General features: G+C 40.3%; 1 protein-coding gene across 6 annotated transcripts in view; it reads right to left on the bottom strand.

Annotated features, from left to right (window-relative positions):
- Nucleotides 1-21968, bottom strand: part of SP110 (SP110 nuclear body protein) — a 54802-nt gene that overhangs the window by 13931 nt on the left and 18903 nt on the right. For 4 of the 6 annotated variants that reach the window (XM_032277953.1, XM_032277955.1, XM_032277958.1 and 1 more), the window contains 5 exons: nucleotides 17633-17782; nucleotides 15952-16032; nucleotides 10949-11014; nucleotides 3650-3799; nucleotides 590-658 (listed from right to left, as the gene is read on the bottom strand). In XM_032277953.1, coding sequence (XP_032133844.1) covers nucleotides 590-658; nucleotides 3650-3799; nucleotides 10949-11014; nucleotides 15952-16032; nucleotides 17633-17782 — 516 coding nt within the window. The remainder of the gene's footprint in view (nucleotides 1-589; nucleotides 659-3649; nucleotides 3800-10948; nucleotides 11015-15951; nucleotides 16033-17632; nucleotides 17783-21968) is intronic. The other 2 variants (XM_032277956.1, XM_032277957.1) reach the window with 2 other exon arrangements.

The following is a 21968-nucleotide window of genomic DNA, read 5'->3' as shown; positions in this document are numbered from 1 at the left end:
ACCTATTATACTTCAATAATGAATAAAACGGGCCAATGTGGCTGCAAAGGGAGAGAGGGTGACAAGAAATGCTGCTGAAGAAGTGAGGTATAAAAGCAGAAGAGAAATGAATGCAAGAAGAGGGGCAGGAGGGAGAGGACAGAGATGCAAAGAGGCCTGAGGGTGCAGAGAGGCTGAAGCAAGCGCAGGTTCCCAACCAACGCAGGCAAAGGAGTGAGAACACTGTCAGGCTGTGCTTGGATAAGGGCTTCTTTTAATTTAATGGAGGATGTAGAAGTTTATTTTAGAACTTGACTTGTGGGTTTAGTGATCATCCTTAATCATTTCTGGGTCTTTGTATAGCTCTGTGTTAAAGAATCCTTCCAAGTATGGAAATAGCCACCAGGCACAAGGCGGTGGGTTAGGCTGGCAGCACTCCGGATGTGCCCAAATTCAGCTGGTACCCATGAGGGTGGAGAACAACCTCAGCGGAGAAGGACAAGGACAGTGGAAGAAAGGAGAGAGGAGAAGGGGAAGGTGGGTGGAGCCTTCAGCAGCGGCCAAGGCTCTGGGGAGCCCAAGGGGGAGGCGTTGCGGCTTGCTTACTTACTTCTTTGGTGAATGTTTTTCTGAAGTCTCCTTTTTGAACTTGAACAGATATCTTTTTCCCTTTTCTTTTCTAAAAACAGAATAATCACTTATAGCTACAAACATAAATTAATAAGCCCCATATGTTAACAACTTTAAAGTACTTTTTCCCGTTTTTTCTACCAGTTTGGAGAGACAAGTTACATATGAGCTGTTATGAAAGGACTTCCTTGTAGGATTGACTGAGGGAATACAGCAAGCTCATGTTAATTGCAGGAAAGCTAAAAATATTACAGAAGCCAAGTTTCCACTAATTAATATATGTCCATACATTTACTGCAAGTACTAGCATGAAGGGATGTATAGGAGGCCCCCCTTATCCACAGGGCATATGTTGCAAGCCCTCCAGTGGATGCCTGAAACCACGGGTAGTGCCCAGTCCTGCAGACACTATGTTTCTTCAATCCGATAACCAAGACAGCTACTAAACGACTGATGGGTAGGCTGCGTATTCAGCAGGACACACTGGACAGAGGGATGATTCACATCCCCGAGTGGGATACAGCAAGATGGTGCTAGACTTTGTATGCTACCCAGAACAACACACAATTTTTGACTTATAAATTGTTTATTTCTGGAACTTTCCATGTAATATTTTCAAACCGCAGTTGACTTCAGGTAACTGAAATCATGGAACACAAAGCCACTCATAAGGGTAGGCTACTGTATGGCCTTATAAATATCACATAGGGGCCAGGCACGGTGGCTCACGCCTGTAATCCCAGAACTTTGGAAGGCCGAGATGGGCAAATTATCTGAGGTCAGGAGTTCGAGACCAGCCTAGCCAAAATGGTGAAACCCCATCTCTACTAAGAATAAAAAATTAGCTGGGTGTGGTGGCACACCTGTAGCCCCAGCTACTCAGGAGGCTGAAGCAGGAGAATTGCTTGAACCTGGGAGGCAGAGGTTGCAGTTAGCTGAGATGGTGCCACTGCACTCTAGCCTGGGTGATAGAGTGAGACTCTATCTCAACCAATCAATCAATCAATAAATATCACATATGCAGGGCTTTTTAAGGAGGAAGTAACGGGCATAGAGCAGTGGTTAACACTGGGTGATTCTGCTCTCGGGATATCTGGCAATGTTTGGAAATCTTTTTGTTTGTCAGGACTGGGAAGCAGGTGCCACTGGCATCTAATGAGTAGAGGCCAGGGATGTTGCCAAACATCCCATGACACACAGGACAGCCTCCGAAGCAAATAATTATTTGGTCCAAAATGTCAACAATGCCAAAATTGAGAAACTCCGGCATACACCACGCTGCTACAGGTAAACTGATTTGTCTATCTAAATAAGAAAATGGCTCCACAACCAAAAGCTTCTTAAGTTCAAAGACAGAAGCAAAATAAGAAACGCTGCAATAATTATAACAAAGGGTTAATTACCCTAACTGATAAAACAAAAAATGACTAGTCCTATACAAAAATGGGCAAATTCAAACAGGTGACCCTAGAAAGAAAAAAATTCCAATGTCAATTAAAAAACAAAGAAACAGGGAAATTGGTAAAGGTAGGCTAGGTAATGCTGCGGTAATTCATGATTTTCCCAAATCTCAGTGGTTTATTACAGGTGTCAGCAAACTATGGTTGGCTGGGTGCGATGGCTCATGCTTATAATCCCAGCACTTTGGGAGGTTGAGGTGAGTGGATCATGAAGTCAGGAGTTCAAGACCAGCCTGGGCAAGATGGTAAAACCCCATCTCTACTAAAAATACAAAAAATTAGTTGGGTGTGGTGGTGGGCGCCTGTAATCCCAGCTACTAGGGAGGCTGAGGCAGGGAACTACTTGAACCCGGGAGGCAGAGGTTGCAGTGAGTCCAGATTGCGCCACTGCACTCCAGCCTGGGCGACAGAGCGAGACTCTGCCTCAAAAACAAACAAACAAACAAATAAATCAAACCAAAACAAACTATGGTCTAAGGGCTAAATTGGTCTACTGCCTGCTTATATAAATACAGTTTTATTGGAATACAGCCATGCCCATTTGTTTACGTATTTGCCCCTGGCTGCTGTCATGTACAAAGGCAAAATTGAGTAGCTGCATCTTCTGGTCCTTTTTGGAAAAAGTTTGCCAAGCTCTGATTTACAACAACAAAGGTTTACTTCTCTCTCATGCTGTTGTTTCATCATAAATTAGACGAGGCTCAGCCCTACATCACTGACACTCACGGCTCCTGGAGACAGAGCAGCCTCTGTCTAGAACATCCCTGGTCTTGGGCAGAGAGAAAGAAGACAAATAAACTCTGAAAGCCTTGGCCTGAAAGTGGCTCTCTAACTTCAGTCCACACTTCTTTGGCTAAGTTATCACATTGGCATTCCTGAGTCCACAGGGGAGGGCTGTGAACTTCTGAGGAGGTGGGGCCCTGGAACACTGTAGAACCATAATACAACCTACCACAGCATTTGATCACCTGCCCAGTGCAAAGAAATTCAAAGGGAAACACCAGTGAAATATCACTCTTCACCTTTGTCAGTCATCATAGAAATGTCTTGTTATTTCTAGTGTTGGTGAAGGTGGAGGGAAAGGGTGTACTATATCATGTTAATGGGAGTATAAACAGATAATTTAGGCAATTTGACAACAAATATGTGCTAATTTAAATATGCAAACTCGACCAAGCAACTTCAGTTCTAGAAATGAACCATTAAAAAATAATCCTGCAAATGTGTCCACTTTGAGGATTGGTGCCACTTCCAAGAATGGGTTGGCCAGAATCAGAAAGGAGTCTCCCAAACTCAAGAGAGTTGTGATAACTCTAATAATAGAAATAAAAACAGCACACACTGTGGGGAGTGGTCACATAAACCCACATGGCAAAGCCAAGGCAAACTGCACTCCAAGAACATTTATTCCCACAACCACTGTCACAGCAACAGATCCGTGCTCTGTCTTCATGTCCCTCTTGTCTGTACGTCTCGCTCCTTCTGCTATTGACTTTATATCTCTATCTGGCCCTGTACATGCTCCAAGAGCCCCTCCCACATTGAGTTATTCACATAGCAGATTCCATCATTAGCCTTACCTTCCGATCTGGACTTTTGGGTACATTCATTTCTTGCCTTTTGGACCCTCGTCATGACCTTTGAGTTCCAGGCTGAGCCATCTTTCCTTTGAGTCACCTTATCCACCACTTGGAGCTTCTCTTGGATGTCATGCCCAGGTGAGGTTGCCCCTGCACCAAATAGTGACTTGTGAATAGTTGAGTGAGCTCCCTTCTCATGTTCCCAGCCCCTACCCTTTCAGGAGTTATCTTGCCATTTCTCTACAATTTTCGCTTTTCTTGTATGTACCTTTCTTCTCCCCCAGATTCACAATACTTCCTATTTCTCTTTTTCAAGTCCTCATTTTGTCTATTAATTATAGGTGTATCAATTAGAATGCAAGCTCCACTGGTGTAGGGATTTGTGTCTGTCTTGCTCACTGCTGAGTTCCCAGGACCTAGGACAGATACCTGGCCCACATCTTACCCTCAGTCTATCCTTGCTGAATGAATGTATAATGGGCACTACATTTTTAAAAATATTAAATGTATTTTTCTTTTTAAATTTTTTTATTTCAATAGCTTTTGGGGTACAATTAGTTTTTGGTTACATGGATGAATTCTATAGTGGCAACGTCTGAGGCTTCAGTGAGGTCTTCATCTGAGTAGTGTACATTGTACCCAATATATCTTTTTTTTTTTTTTTTTTTTTTTTTTTGAGACTGAGTTTCGCTCTTGTTACCCAGGCTGGAGTGCAATGGCGCGATCTCGGCTCACCGCAACCTCCGCCTCCTGGCTTCAGGCAATTCTCCTGCCTCAGCCTCCTGAGTAGCTGGGATTACAGGCACGCGCCACCATGCCCAGCTGATTTTTTGTATTTTTAGTAGAGATGGGGTTTCACTATGTTGACCAGGATGGTCTCGATCTCTCGACCTCGTGATCCACCCGCCTCGGCCTCCCAAAGTGCTGGGATTACAGGCGTGAGCCACCGCGCCCGGCGATATATCATTTTTTTAATCCTTCATCTTCCCTTCCTCCTGAGTCTCCATAATCCATTATATCACTTCAAGTATTACATATCTTAATACTGTATGTCTTCTAGTACTAATATCTTATCTCTGACTTATAAGTGAGAACATACAGTATTTGGCTTTCCGTTCCATTACCTCACTTAGAATAATGGCCTCCAGCTCCAATTAAGTTGCTGCAAAAGACATTATTTCATTCTTTTTTATAGCTGAGTGGCACACCATGATGTATATGTACTGCATTTTCTTTACACATTCATTGGTCAATGGGCACTAAGGTTAGTTCTGTATCTCTACAATTGTAAATTATGTAGCAATAAACATATGTGTACAGGTGTCTTTGTTATATGATTACTTTTCCTTTGGGTTGATACCTAGTAGTGGGGCTGCTGGATTGAATGGCAGACCTACTTTTAGTTCTTTAAGAAATCTCCATACTGTTTTCCATAGAGGTTGTACTAATTTGCACTCCCACCAGCCATGTATAAACATTCTTTTTTCACCACATCCATGTCAACATCCATTTTTTTTTGGACTTTTTAATAATGGTCACTTTTACACGAGTAAGGTGGTATCTCACTGTGGTTTTAATTTGCATTTCCCTGATAATTAGTGATATTGAGCATTTTCTCAGATGTTTGCTGGCCACTTGTATATCTGCTTTTGAGATGTGTCTATTTATGCCATTTATCTACTTTTTGATGTTTTTCTGTAATGTTTGAGTTTCTTGTATATTCTGGATTTTAGTTCTTGGTTGGATACATAATTTGTAAATATTTTCTCCCATTCTGTGGGCTGTTCGTTTACTTTGATGATTATTTTCTTTGCTACAAAGAAGCTTTTCAGTTTAATTAAGTCCTATTTATTTATTTTTATTTTTGTTGCATTTGATTTTGGGGTCTCAGTCACAAACTCTTTGCCTAGGCCAATGTCCAGAATAATTTTTCCTAGGTTTTCTTGTAGAATTTTTATGGTTTCAGGTCTTAGGTTTAAATTTTTGATCCATCTTGAGATGATTTTTGTATAAGGTGAGAAATAGGGATCCAATTTTATTCTCCTACATGTAGCTAGCCAGTTTTCCCAGCACCATTTATTAAATAGGGTGTCATTTCCCCAATTTATGTTTTTGTATGCTTTGTTGAAGATCAGTTGGTTGTAAGTATTTGGCTTTATTTCTGAGTTCTGTTCCATTGGTCTATCTATCTACTTTTATAACAGTATCATGCCATTTTGGTAACTAGAGCCTTGCAGTATAATTTTAAGTCTGGTAATGTGATGCCTCCAGATTTGCTCTTTTTGCTTAGGATTGCTTTGGCTATGCAGGCTCTTTTTTGGTTCCATACAAATTTTAAGACTGTTTTTTTTCTAATTCTGTGAAAAATAGTGTTGGTATTTTGATAAGAATTGCATTCAATCTGTAGATTGCCTTGGGTAATGTGATCATTTTCATGTTGATTCTTCCAATCCATAAGCATGGGATGTGTTTCCACATGTTTGTGTCATCTATGATTTATTTTAGCAGTGTTTTGTAGCTCTCTCTGTAGAGATCTTTCATCTCCGTGGATAAGTATATTCCTAGGTATTTTATTTTATTTTGTTGAAGATGTTGTAAAAGTGATTGAATTCTCGATTTGATTCTCAGCTTGGTCACTATTGGTGTATAGCACTGCTAATTTGTGTACATTTGATTTTGTAACCTGAGACTGTACTGAATTCATTTATCAAATCTAGGAGTCTTCTGAAGGAGTATTTAGGGTTTTCTAGGTATATGGTCACATCATCAGTGAACAGTGATACTTTGACTTCTTTTCCAATTTAGGTGTCATTTATTCCTTTCTCTTGTCTGATTGTTCTGGCTAGGATACCTAGTACTATGCTCAATAGAAGTGGTGAAAGTGGGCATCCTTGTCTTGTTTCAGTTCTCAGGGGAAATGCGTTAGACTTTACCCATTTATTATAGTGTTGGCTGTGGGTTTGTCATATATGGCTTTTATAACTTTGAGGTAAGTCCCTTCTACGCCTAGTTTGTTGAGGATCTTTATCTAAAGGGATGCTGGATTTTATCAAATGCTTTTTCTGCATCTATTGAAATGATCTATGGTTTTTAATTCTGTTTTTGTGATGTACCACGTTTATTGACTTGCATGTGTTAAATCATCCCTAAATCCCTGGGATTAAATCTACTTGATCATGGTGTATTATATTTTTGATGGGCTGCTGGATTAAGTTAGCTAGCATTTTGTTGAGGATTTTTGCATCTATATTCATCTGGTGTGTTGTTTCTTTGTCATGTACTTTCCTGGTTTTGACATCAGGGTGATACTGGAGTCACAGAATGACTTAGAGAAGATTCCCTCTTAATCCTTTGGAATACTTTCAGTAGTACTGGCACCAATTCTTCTTTGAATGTCTGGTAGAATTCAGCTGTGAATGCATCTGGCTCTGGGCTTTTTGGTTGGCATTTTAAAAATTGCTGATTCAATTTCACTGCTTGTTACTGGTCTGTTTATGGTTTCTATTTATTCCTCATTTAATCCAGGAGGGATATATGTTTCCAGGAAATAAGTAAGACAAGAGAAGAATTGAAGGAGATAGAGGCACGAAAAATCCTCCAAAATCAATGAATCTAGTTTTTTTTTTTTAATTTAACAACATAGACCTCTAGCCAGATTAATAAAGAAGAAGAGAGAGAAGAATGAAATAGACACAATAAAAATAATAAAGGGGATATAATCAATGATCCCACAGAAATACAAACTATCATCAGAGAATACTATAAACACCTCTACACAAATAAACTAGAAAATCTAGAATAAATGGATAAATTCCTGAACAGATACATCCTATCAAGACTAAACCAGGAAGAATTTGAATCCCTGAATAGAAATAACAAGCTCTGAAATTGAGGCAGTAATTCATAGCCTACCAACCAAAAAAAAGTCCAGGACCAGACGGATTCACAGCTGAATTTTATCAGAAATACAAAGAGGAGCTGGTACCATTCCTTCTGAAGCTATTCCAAACAATTGAAAAAGAGGGACTCCTCCTTAACTCATTTTATGAAGCCAGCATCATCCTAATACCAAAACTGGGAAGAGACACACCAAAAAAGAAAATTTTAGGCCAATATCCCTGATGAACATCGATACAAAAATCCTCAATAAAATACTGGCAAACCAAATCCAGCAGCTCATCAAAAAACTTATCCACCATGATCACAACGGTTTCATCTTTGGGATGCAAGCCTGGTTCAACATATGCAAATTAATAAGAGTAATCCATCACATAGACAGAATCAAAGACAAAAACTACATGATTATCTTGATAGGCGAGGAAAAGGTCTTTGATAAAATTCAACAACCCATCATGTTAAAAACTCTCAATAAACTAGGTACTGGTAGAACATACCTCAAAATAACAACAGCTATTTATGACAAACTCACAGCCAATATCATGATGAATGGACAAAAGCTGGAAGCATCCCCTTTGAAAACTGGTACAAGACAAGGATGCCTTCTCTCATGACTCCTCTTCAACATAGTATTAGAAGTTCTGGCTAGGGTAATCAGGCAAGAGAAAGAAATAAAGAGTATTTGAATAGGAAGCGAGGAAGTCAAGTTGTCTCTGTTTGTAGATGAAATAATTATATATTTAGAAAACTCCATAATCTCAGTTCAAAAACTTCTTGAACTGATAATCAACTTTAGCAAAGTCTCAGGATACAAAATCAATGTACAAAAATCACAATCATTCTTTTACACCAACAATAGGCAAGCAGAGAGCCAAATCATGGTGAACTCCCATTTCACAAGTACTACAAAGAGAATAAAATACCTAGGAATACAGCTAACAGAGGATGTGAATGACCTCTTCAAGGAGAACTACAAATCACTGCTCAAGGATATAACAGAGGACACAAACAAATGAAAAAACATTCTACCTTCATGGATAGGAAGAATCAGTATAATGGAAATGGCTATGCTGCCCAAAGTAATTCATAGATTCAATGCTATTCCCATCAAACTATAATTTCAATGTCTAAAAATTTATTGAGACTTCTTTTGTGGCCTATCATATGGTCTATCTTGGAGAACATTCCATATGCTGATGAGAAGAATGTAATCTTCTATAAATATCTATTAGATCCATTTGTTCTAGAGCGTAGTTTCTTTGTTGACTTTCTGTCTCAATGATCTCTCTAGTGCTGACAGTAGAATACCGAAGCTTCCCACCATTATTGTGCTATTGTCTATCTCTTTTCTTTAGGTTTAGTAGTAAGTATCTTAAGAATCTGGGAGCTCCAGTGTTAACTACATATAAATTTAGGCTTGTAATATCTTCCTGTTGGATTGATCCTTTTATCACTATATAATGACCTTCTTTGTCTTTTTTTTGTTTTACCTGTTGTTGCTTTAAAGTCTATTTTATCTGATATGAGAAAAGCTACTCATGTTTGCTTTTGATTTCCATTTGCATGGAATATCTTTTTCCACCCTTACACCTTGAGTTTATATAAGTCCTTATGTGTTAAGTGAGTCTCTTGAAGATAGCAGATATTTGGTTTCCAACTTTGTATCCATTCTGCCAATCTATCTTTTAAGTGTAACATTTAGGCCAATTTATGTTGAACATTAATATCAAGATGTGAGATATTGTTCCAGTCATCATGTTAATTATTACCTACTTTGTTTTCTTCATTGTATTACTGTTTTATAGACCTTGTGAGTTTTATGCTTTCAAGTTTCTATTCTGGTGCGTATCTTTTGTTTCAAGATTTAGAACTTCTTTTGGCATTTCCTATAAAGCTGGTCTGGTAGTGAGAAATTCCCTGAGCATTTGTTTGTCTGAAAATGACTTTATTTCTCCTTCTTTCATAAAACTTAGTTTTGCCAGATACAAAATTCATGGCTGAGAGTTATTCTGTTTAAGGAGGCTAACGATAAGACTCCAATCCCTTCTAGCTCGTAAGGTTTCTGCTGAGGAAGTATGTATTTTTCATTCTTGCAAATAGTAAAGATTTCCCTATTACATCAATAGGTTTCAGGGAAAGGGCAGATGCTGGCTACAACCGAAAAGCCACTGCTCAGTGGAGGCCATTGACAAGCTGAGACAAAATCTTGAAGCACCGTATTTGTTGAGAGCAAAGAGGAATTTGTAAATTCCAAAAATTACCTGTACATATCAAAAGAAAAGCTTGAAGGTCTGAATGTCAAGTTCTCCTATAAGTCATCAGTAGTGAACGCTCAGCAAATGACAAAGAGTATGTTTCCTCCAGCCTAGGGAGGCAGTGGGGTGGGGAACCAGGAAGAAGAGACCAGGAAGGAGAAGAGCAAGCGTGCAGATATGACTTCCATTCCAGGCCAAACCCCTAGATTGAGGAATGCTGGAACAAGCAGAAAATTGGAGGGATTTCCAAAGCAGTGAGCCTCGTGTCCTAATTCATGTTTGGGAGCTGGGATGAGATCCCTTCCCAGGCTGGCTCCTATAAGGGCACAAAATCCAAGAGAATCTCCACTGACTGGCGTATCTTAGACCCTTGGTAAATCATTTTGAGTAAAAGAATAAATAAAAAGGGGCCAGGTGCAGTGGCTCACACCCATATACCAGCACTTTGGGAGGCTGAGGCAAGAGGATTACTTGAGGTCAGGATTTCAAGACCAGCCTGGGCAACATAGCAAGACCTGGTCTCTACAAAAAATTTAAAAAATAAATGAAAAAAAAGAAAAAGGGAAAAAGAAGGAAACAGATAAAGGGAAGAGAGAGAATACAGAGGAGAAAAAGAAAAGTGGAATGAAGCAGAGGGACCAGAAAAATGCAGCTTTTTTTGTTTCCTATTCTGCAAGTAACACAGTTTGTGCACTGGAGTAGACACATGCATGTAGGCAGATAAGCAACCATGGGTTGACTGAGGTAGTTCTGAATACTCTATGACTCCAAATCTAATCCCAGTTGGGAACTGAAAGTTTGATCCTGCTTGGGGATTTAGGTTTCTTGAGCCTATTCTTCTGGTCTCTGACCCTGGACAGGAGACAATCCTGATCTCAAAATTGTCTGATGCCTCATGTCCGTCTCAACCTCATTCCTTCCCTATGATAAGAGGGAAGAAGGCTAGGTATGAACCAAATTGGTGTTAGGTTCTCTCTTCCTTTGTGGGGGAGTCTACTAAGGGAGTGGCCTAGAGGGCGAGGTTGGGGCTGGCTGTGCTCCAGGCATAAGTGAGTGGCCATGTGGCTGGAGAGGAGGTCATGCCAGCTGGTCAAGTGAGGGCCCTGATAAACACCAAGGGAGTAGCCACTTTATTTTTCTTGCTTACCTCTTGGGAGTTTTTTTTTCTGTTTTCTTTTTGAACTTGACAGGCCATATTCTTTTCTCCTCTTTTCTAAAAAAGAAAAAAGAAACACATCTTTTATGGCTACAAATATTGATCTACAAGCTTGCAATGTCAATGCTTTTTTAAGTAAATTTTTTCCTGTTTTTCCCTCACTTTGTGAAGACAAGAAAACCATGTGACCTGTGTGAAAAAAGTACCCCATTTTACCTGGAAGTTGAATTTTAGGATTGAATAAAGATGAAACAGAAATATACTAGAGAACTAACATTTAAAATATGTCATTTAAATTTATTATTTTTGGGGTGGGGGGCAGAGTCTTGCTCTGCTGCACAGGCTGGAGGGCAGTGGCATGATCTCAGTTCACTGCAATCTCCACCTCCTGGGTTCAAGTGATTCTTGCACCTCAGCCCCCTGAGTAGCTGGGATAACAGGTATACATTACCATGCCTGGGTAGTTTTTGTATTTCTAGTAGAGATGGGATTTCACCATGTTGGCCAGGCTGGTCTCGAACTCCTGACCTCAAGTGTTCCTCCTTTCATGGCCTCCCAAAGTGCTGGGGTTACAGGCATGAGCCACCGTGCCCGGCCCCCATTTAAAAATTAATAAGCAGTTTTTCAAGACTAGAGAAAGATTGTTATAAGTCATGGATATGAAAAGGTTTCCTAGCCAAAATTCAAGGCCAGAAATTATGCAGTTAAGAGATGAACAGATTTGAATGTTTAAAAAATTAAAAATGTACAGAAGGAGGAGGATTGAAAAAAACAGTTTACACTTCAAAAAACACCCCGACAATATTAAAGCAAAAACAAAATTTAAACATACAAAACATATAGGTTAATATCTGTATTAGATAAAGCAAAAGATGAAGGTACTCTAGGAAAATAAGCAAACAACGTAAGTTAAAAATGCTCAAGGAGGAAATGAAGTTGACAAATTTATTTAGAAATCATCTGTATGTTACTAATAATCAAAGAAACTTATTGCCTGGATGTTAAGGATACCTAAACATTAAACAGTTTTATCACATCCAGTTTTGAAAATGTAGGAAATGAACACTCATACATTGTTAAAGGGAACATAAATCATTGGGTTTTCTGGACAGCAAATTGGTAGCATGTATAATGAAGACATAGATTTTAATCTAATAAGCTTGTGTTTAAGAATCAATTTTAGGGAAATTATTGGATAAGCGTGCAAAGATACAAACACGCACAAACCTAATTTCTATTGTCATAGAAAAATAAGAAATACGGCTGGGGAGGAATAGCATTAGGAGAAATACCTAATGTAGATGACAGGTTGATGAGTGCAGCAAACCACCATGGCATGTGTATACCTATGTAACAAACCTGCACCTTCTGCACATATATCCCAGAACTTAAAGTATAATTTTAAAAAACTGTCCATTCGTAGGTGATTATTTAAACAAATTGTGGTGAATCATACAGTAATGTGCCATGTAGTTAAAAAATAGATAATATTGATACGGAGATATGCATATTAAATACACAATGAAAAAAGTGATTTGTAAACAACGCCATATAGTATGAGCTTATATATAAAAACAAAAAGGTATGCATACTTATAAGGTATAAAAATAAGGTGGGGGGGCTGGGCGCGGTGGCTCACGCCTGTAATCCCAGCACTTTGGGAGGCTGAGGCGGGTGGATCACGAGGTCAAGAGATTGAGACCATCCTGGTCAACATGGTGAAACCCCGTCTCTACTAAAACTACAAAAAATCAGCTGGGCATGGTGGCACATGCCTGTAATCCCAGCTACTCAGGAGGCTGAGGCAGGAGAATTGCCTGAACCCAGGAGGCGGAGGTTGCGGTGAGCCGAGATCGCGCCATTGCACTCCAGCCTGGGGAAAAAAAAGGAAAACCCCGCCCCAAAAAAAAAAAAAAAAAAAAATAAGGTGGGGGAAGCAGATTAAATAGATTCTGCCTTTGTGATTTATAATTTTCTTTTTCTCTGTTTTGAGACAGGGTCTCACTTTATTGTCAGGCTGCTTTCAAATTCCTAGGGTCAAGCAATTCTCCCGCACTGGCCTCCGAAAGTGTTGGGATTGGGGATGTGAGCCACCTTGCCTGTTCTGATTTACAATTTTCTACACTGAGGATTTTATTAGGGATGTTGTATCATACAGGACAGAGTAGGATGTGCTACAGTAACAATTGAAACCAAATTTTGCTGGCTTAACATAGAAAAGTGTATTTCTCTATTACACGAAGTTCTCTGTAGGACAACAGGACCCTCTGTAGGACTGGAAGTCTGCTGTGGTCCTCCGTAGGGCCCTCTAAGGGGGCACTGTCCCCTATGTGGTAGGTCATGCTGCTTTGGCCTTTTACGCCTCCCTCTTCCACACATTTCCACAGGCAGGAAAAGAATACAGAGAGCTTCGAAGGGCTCTTATGTGCTGTGACCCAGAAATGACATCCATCTCTCTGGCTTATTTGCTAGAGAGTATAATGGAGCTGCCTCCTGCAAGGGGGATGATAATGGAGCTTTGCAAGTGTCTGGGAAGGGGAGAAGAATCAGAAATAGAGGAAAGCAGTCACAATGCCCTCCCATAAACGTGCGCAGCGTGAGCACTGCTAGTTTTTCCCCTTTCTCTGGCCTCTCTATTTCCTTAGTAATAAAACCCCAATTCTGTGCCCCTTATTCTTACAGATTTAAGATTACAGTTCCCAGCCACCTTTGAAGTCAGGTGTGGCCATGCAACCAGTCCTGGCAATAAAATGATAGCAATTTTTTTTTTTTTTTTTAAGATAGAGTCTCGCTCTGTTGCCTAGGCTGGAGTGCAATGGTATGATCTTGGCTCACTGCGACCTCTGCCTCCCAGGTTCAAGCAATTCTCCTGCCTCAGCCTCCTGAGTAGCTGAAACTACAGGTGCATACCACCAGGCCCAGCTAATTGTTTTGCATTTTTAGTAGAGACAGGGTTTCACCATGTTGGCCAGGCTGGTCTTGAACTCCCAACCTGAAGTGATCTATCTGCCTCAGCCTACCAATATAAAATCATTAATGATAGAAAATTACTATCTGCAACCTGCATTTAGGGTCCTTCAATGAAGGAGGTGTGCCCTTCTTTGACTTTGTCATTTTCCCTTTAGCTGGAACATAGACTGGCTGGCTGGACCTCAATGAAGGGGATGCCACATGCTGAGGATGATGGAGCAACAAGCAAGAAGCAGCTGAGGACCCTCCAGTGTGTGACACCAGCTGTTGGCCGCCCACCTGTGCACACAAAATAATAGCTACTACTGTATTCTTATTTTTTAGTGGGGTGGGGTTTGCTGTCACATACAGCAACATAATCCTCTGTGTGTGTGTGTGTGTGTGTGTGTGTGTGTGTTTTCTTTTGAGACAGAGTCTTACTTTGTTATCCAGGCTGCAGTGTAGTGGTGTGATCTTGGCTCGCTGCAACCTCTGCCTCCTGGGTTCAGGCGATTCTCTTTCCTCAGCCTCCCATGTAGCTGGGATTACAGGCGTCACCATCAAGCCCAGCTAGTTTTTGTGTTTTTAATAGAGACAGCGTTTCATCATGCTGGCCAGGCTGGTCTCAAACTCCTGGCCTCAAGTGATCCACCCACCTTGGTCTCCCAAAGTGCTGGGATTGTAGGTGTGAGCCACCATGCTGGGCCAGCAACATAATCCTAATGGTTACAGCACACTGCTTTTAGAAAATTCCAGAAACTTTTCTAGGTTGAAAAATAGTTAAATCAGGATTTAAAAAAACATAAGGCTTTTTCTGGTTTGCATGTCTTTTATAGCCTAGAATGGTATAACAACAGTCAGAGTAACATCAATCCACACCACAGAGACCAAAGAGTTTCTTCTTTACACCTATTTTCTGCCCTGGGAGATTTTCCCAAAGAGGGTTTATTTCTATTATCCGTAGGATCTTGGAAGTAACGAAAAAGTAATTTTTGCATAAGCAGTTTTATATTTGGGAAAGAGTGAATTGACAAAGGTTTGACAGTATTCTTTCTGCCCCTTCCTTTCTCTGGAGAATGATGGCTCCTGAAAAGATTCCTGGGGACCAGGGTGTTAATCCTGTGGCAGCTAGCCCTTGCCCAGGGGATCTTGAAAAAAACTCATTAATCCTTTCCATGTCTCAATTTCCTCATCTGTTAAATTGGAATAAGTCATTCAACCTTCTCCAAGGGTGGTTGTGAGAAAAAAATAAAACTATCCATGAGAGAAGTTGAAATACTACTATATAAGCCAGTACACTAAAGGAGAAACTGTTAAAAATGATAATTTAGATTTTAAGGTGGTAAAATGTAATCAACTCTTCCTGATAAGTAGATATTTGTTGTTTGAAAATCATATTTATTATGTGAGAGTTCTGGATTTTTTTTGACAGTGACCATATCATCAGCTAACAGAAGAATATCCAGCTGTTTTCTCCCCTCCAGAAATGTGAATAACAGTGCTGATGGTGAGGGGAGAATTAACAGGCACAGTTTTACCAGCACATGCCCACAACACCACCAGGTGTACATGCTCAGTCATAGTGTTACATGTGTGTTTGTAATGAGTTTTTCTCTTCTCAATTTTCGCAGAAAGGCCACATGAGAAATATGGAGATTGGAATTCTAGGAAAAAGCTTGATCCATAGGTTGGACTTTGGACAAGCTGCACTTCCAGCACAGTCCCACAAATATACTTAGGACACACATTCTCAGTAGTGGTGACACTGCTGCCAGGAGCGCAAAACCTCGTTCTTGAGTGCTGAGAAAAATCTTATAAAGTGCAGATACACACACATACATATGTATGTATTACATAAAATGGACATACATTTGTGGTATTAAAATACCACGGGAAGGGTCTTGATTAAGAAAAAATATCTAGAAGAACTCTCTAGCACAGTGATAATTAAAAAGAAAGTTAAGAAATATTGCCTTAGAGTAAAACAGTTCTTAATTTAGATTCCTGGTGACTGTACTCTGAGATTAGTGATCTCCAAGTTTTACCTTGCTTGACCCTTGATGGTGTGCTAGGCGTCTCTTGGTTCCTCTTTCCTTCATTCATTTTTGAAGTGTCATCACTGATCTCTAGAAAAAGAAAATCTTAGTAAATACTCCTTGGGAAGCTTCATGGAGAATCTCCCAGAGACCCAAGAAGGTCCTTGCACACTCTAAAGTTGAGGCCTGGAGGGTCTAGGTCTTGCACTCCTAAGAATGCATCTACCAAGAGGTTTGGTGCTGCTCCTGACACTGCACCTGTCTGCCACTCAGGAGGAGCAGACCACAGTTGGTTAGCAGTGGTTTCTCTACCAATGGAGACATCCATAGTGGGGTACCACCATCTGAACTCCTTGGCCAAAGTCTCTCAAAGTAAGGTCTGTGAGCCCCTAGGGGGTCCCACACACCTTTTCAGAAAATTTGCAAGGTCGAAATTATCTTAATAATAAGATGTTATTTGCCTTTTTCACTATCTCGACCTTTGTACAGGTTGAATAAGAGCAATGGCAGGTAAAACTGCTGGTGCCTTAGGACGCATCAAAGCAGTGTCCCGAAACCTCAGCAGGAATCACTGCATTCTTCATTGTCACTTGCTCACTGTACCAAAAAAAAAAAAAAACAAAAGCAAGATTCACTTGAGAATCTTCTTGGTGAGCCAGTGAAAATTATTAATTTTATTAAATTTCTACCTTTGAGTACATATCTTACATCTTAATATTCTATGTGAAAAACTGAAGGATACATATAAAGCATTTCTATTACATCCTGAAGTACCACAGTGGCAGCAAGAAAACACTTGTGTGATTGAGTTAGGAGCTCATGGTATGATTCCAAATGCATATTTTCTAAACAGCTGTACTATTATAAAATCTTGCATTCATAGAAGATCCATTGAAAATGCAAGATTGATTTATGTATTTTATTGTAACAGTCTGAAGTTAACTGATATGGTTTCAAATTTTGCATTACAACTAGTGTTTAAGAAACTATCACTTGTTGGGTGTTGGTGTAGTATTAAAGATGAATATCCACAGATATCTCATAAGACTGTTAAATTACTTCACCCTTTTAAACTACGTATGTGTGTGAGGCTGAATTTTCTTTCTGTTCTTCAGTCAAAGCAACATATCTCAACTGAATGCAGAAACAGTTATAGGAATTCAGCTGTCTTTTTAATAAAGCTCACTCACAATCAAAGAGATTTGCACAAACATAAAATGATGTCACTCTTTTCACTAATTTTTTTTGTTTTGGAAAATATATTTATTTTCATAAAATAATGTTATTTATGTTAACAGCCAATTGGTTTATTGCTACTTTAAATGAATTAATATTTTTAAATTATTAATTTCTAATAAGGTACACATAGATTGACATAAACAACATAAACAAGAGCTCTTTAGGGTCCTCAATGATTTTTAAGAGCATAAAGGAGTCCTGAGACCGAAGAATTTGAGAGCTGCTGCCCCAGGCCGTAGCTGTCCCTGTGAACATGTCTGTTTCGTCCACAAAAACTTTTCAGATGCAACAGATGCTTGCTCTCTTTGTCCTTCTTGTCATACTCAATCCTCATTCTCTGTACTCTTTCCTTTCACTATTGACTTTACATATCTACTTAACCCTGTACTGCTCCAGGAGAGACCCTCCCACATTGAGCCATTCAAATGGCAGATTCCATCGTCAGCCTTACCTTCTGATCTAGACTTTCGGGCACGCTGAGTTCTCGCCTTCTGGGCCCTTGTCATTACCGTGGACTTCCAAGTTGAGTCATCTTTCTTTTGAGGAACCCGATCTACCACTTTGAGCTTCTTTTCGATTCCATGTCTAGGTGAGGCTGTCCCTGGACCAAATGATGACTTGTGAATAGTTTAAATTGGGGTCTTCCGTGACCTCCTACCATCCCAATCAGTGACTTCCCTTCTCCTCCCTCTAACTACCACCCTTTCAGATCTCTGTACCCCTGTACCTCACTTTTCTCCTGCCATTTCTCTATAATTATATCCTTCTTCTTACGTGCACCTTTCTTTGTCTCCCCAGATTACTATCTGCCCTCACTCCTGGTACGACCTGTTGTAGCCAACTAGATAAATCTGGGGAAGTTCTAGAGCAGTGGGTCTAATTTCCTGATTTTGGTTTGTGTCACCCTGCACCACAAGGTGGCCACACAGTCTCGTCTAAGTGGAGAGGAGGGGTCCTATAAAGTACCTCTTCAGGTTCCCCCAGGGCCCGTGTGTGGTACAGGAGACATCCAAAAGTTTCCAGATGCCTTCAGTGAGCAAAGTACAAGGTATTAAAAAATCTGAGAGGTAAGGTCCCTGCCAAGAAGGTGGGTATTGTGAGGGAGATACGGAAGGTGAGGCTGAGACCCAGAGGAGGCACAATGCCAGCCATGCAGAGGTGAGTTCACTTTGTTGTGAAAGAAAACACAATTTTCACTGTCTGTGGACTTTAGAAGCTGATCCCACAGGATGACCACTGTCCTGTTGAACAGGAATGTTTCTCTGCGGGTTAGAAAGGACACAGAGTGTGCAGCCACGCCTCCCGCAAGCAAGTGCCGGGATAGCCGAAGGCTGCTTCTGCAGGAAAAGGCATGGGTGAACCCTTAAGAGGCAGTGGAAGCGGAAGCCCTGTGAGACCCAGGCTGGCAGGAAGTTCAAACATGGAAGTTACTGAAAATTTATCCAGAAGAGGTGGGGAAGCCTGATAGTGCCTAAAACTTGCCTTGTTTTTTCCTTCTTCAGTTTTGAAACATCTTTTTAGGTGTTTCAGTATTTTAAAAAAATAATGATTAATTAAATGTAAAATGATGTGACTCTTAAAAATATCTCTGTTGGGCTGCAAGCAGGGAGGAATGGGGAGCTGTTGTTTAATGAGTACAGAGTTTCAGTTTTACAAGATAAAAAGAGTCCTGGAGATGGATGGGTGATGGTTGCACAGCATCGTGAATGTATCTTAATACCATTGAACCATGCGCCAAAAATGGTTGTGATGATACATTTTATGTCATGTGTATTTTATACCAATAAAAAATTGGAAAATTGGAAAAAAGAAAATTTAAAACACATCATCTGTCACATTTAAAATAAAATGGTTCCTTTAAAAAATCTCAAAAAATTCATTTAAATACAATATGAAGAAAGACAAACATGGAAGGGACTGGCATTTACTCCTTTTGGTAGCCTGGCAGAGAGGTGTCAGAAGGTCAGAGTTACCTGAACAGAACTGACCGTCTGACATGAGCCCCAGACTCCAGAGGTTTCCCTTTTCTAACAAGGTCACTTCTCTGACCAGGGAGTGTTCATAATTATATAGTTGCATGGACATTCCCAGTCCCCCTAACCCTGTAATGTGTAGGGCATTATGGGACTGGGCATCTCAGTACTGGACTGCTGGCCATGGGATGTGCAGACTATCTATGTCTGCCCTAAATGGGGGATAATAAGAATTTGCAGAACTGTAGTGGAAATTTCCCTCCAATAACCTTTAGTTTGTATCTACACCACGTGGTGCCCATCGTGTCTGTGACCCCATTTCATAACACAAATAATAGATACAAAAACTATCCTTTGTCAGATCATTATTCAAATTTTGGGTTGCAGAAAATATGATTTCTTTCCTTTTTTTCATTAAAAAATAATTAATAGCTCATTTGTACATGGGCATTACCATCTAGCCTAGAAGAGACATATTATATAAATAATCGTAACAGAGTATTTAGAATCTTCCAAAAGAGCCAGTGCTATGTGCTGTAGAAACTGTGGGACCAGCTTGGCTAATTTAAGGGTCAGAGTATGCATTCCTGAGGTAGTCATAAGCCAATACCACTGAGGAAAAGGAAATGACTAAATATTTATGGGGAGCAGTGTAGGTTCAGAATATAGCATTCAAAGAGAACAGCACATGCCAAGGATCAAAGGGGAGAGAAATGAAAGGGGAGGAAATGAAAGTTCAGAGTGGTTGACTGCAGTTTTGAAAGGAAAGAGATATATTAATAGTTGGAGGGTAAGGCAAGGGTTGGACTGGAGGGAGCTTTAACAATCACATTAAGGACAGAGAACATTATCCTAAGGGCAATAGGACAAGATTTAAATGTGGAAATAAACTAATCAGATTTTAGTGTAGAAAAGAGGGTGAACCAACAGAATTTGTCAATATACTAACAAGGGTTCAGTTAGTCACAGATGACTTAGGCTTTTGCTTGGCATCTGGGCAAATTAGGTTCCTCATTTCAAGTTAAATAACCTCTAAAATCCCCCAAAGGCCTGTGGAACCCTACATAATCTGATCCTTGTCTACTCTTTCACGTTCTACCACCTTCTTTCTTCAGCATCGCCAACAACACTGGTCTTTCCTCTCTGCCTCAGGTCCTTTGCATTTTTGAGTCCCTCTGCCTGGACCATCCAATCCAAAGTGACCCCCACCCCAACCTGCAAGTCACTGTTGTAATCCTATCCATTATTTTCTCTCATCCTGTCATCACTACTTGAAATTGTCTTGTTGATGCGCTTTCTAGTTGATATTCTTTCACTCCCTCAGCCAGGTTGCAAGCTCCATAATCTTTCCTTTCTTTTTTTGCTCACTTTCTTGCTTTCTTTAAAAACACCTGTCTTCCATTTTCAGAATGGGTATATACAGTTAGTGCTCACTGCATGTTTGCTGAATACATGTCTGAATGGTACTTAGAAGACTAGGTTTCTGGTGAAGAAGATGAATTTAATTTCAGGCGTATTGAGGCTGCAGTGTGAATGGGAGACTTGCAAACAAAGATGCCCAGTGTGCCGCTGGCTATGGGTGTCTTGAAGGCAAACCCGAGTTGAAGACGTAGATTTGGGAGCCATCAGTGTAGAGGTGGTAATCAAAGTTGTGAGAGTGGTTGACAAAGCTCAGGAGTGTGAGTTGAATAACCTGAGTAGTTTACACTAAACCAAGGAGGCTCATAGATAACACACACAACACGGTGAGAGGGCACTGACTTATAAGCAGAATGGGGGAGAAGGCAGCTTGTCTCTCCCTCTTGCCCAGAAAGGTCACTTACTTTTCTTAGAATGGAAACATTTCTTTGAAGTACCTTAAAAGGACACCAACCCTATGATTTTGGACACTGGGATCATGCTAAGGGTAAACTCAGGGAAAAGAAGCTTTAAGCCACTGGCTTAGGCTGCCATCTATTGCTCCATTTCCCTTTACAGCTCAAGTTGTCACCTAGTTACTACCTCCCATTCATTATTCTACCCATACAACTTGCTCCTGCCTCCATCACCAAAACTTTTCTTAAGTTTCCCAGTGATTCCTTGTGACCAAACCCAAGGCTCTTTTCTCTGAATTTATCTTCGTTTCTCTGTATAGTCAACTGTTCCCTCCTGGTTTGCTGACATGTTCTTTCTTGGTGCTTCTCTGTCCTCACTGGTCTCGTCCCCTCAGTCTGCCTCACTGGATTCCTCTTTCACTGGGATTTCTGAGAGCAGGGCTGGGTCCTTGGTTCACTTTTCTTCTCCCATAGATCAGAATTCCTTTATTTTACTAATAACTCTCTCTCTCTCTCTCTCTCTCCCTGTCTCTCTCTCTCACACACACACACACACAGAGATGTATGTATATCTGGACCAGACTCTTTCAATGAGTGCCAAATTGCCATATTGTGGGGGAATATAACTTCCTGATTTCTCAGTGTTCCTATAAAAAGCCCTGGCCCCTGAGATATAGAAATGTATATGATATAAATATAGGAAATACTTGCTTTCACTTCCCCGGAAACATTTCACTCTTCACATACCATGAGAATTAGAGCTATAGTTATTTTTCTAGTTAATTGCTCTGATCTGACAGGATAATACAACTTCTCTTATCTCCTGAGATGGCTAAATGGGTTCACCCAGGACTAGCTTCCTAGGTTAAGTCCTAAAGTACCAGGATAGCTGGAGCGGTCTTTCCCTAGGTATTTATATATCAGAAGGGAGAAAGCCCAGGACTTGGAGACATCTTTAGGTTGTAAAAGCCAGAAACACCTGGAGTTTCTCTGGCCTTTG

The sequence above is a fragment of the Sapajus apella genome, unplaced genomic scaffold (genome assembly GCF_009761245.1).
Source record: "Sapajus apella isolate SASKATOON/1434 unplaced genomic scaffold, GSC_monkey_1.0 scaffold10, whole genome shotgun sequence".
Classification (NCBI taxonomy): Eukaryota; Metazoa; Chordata; class Mammalia; order Primates; family Cebidae; genus Sapajus; species Sapajus apella.
This window is presented reverse-complemented; position numbering and strand designations above follow the sequence as displayed.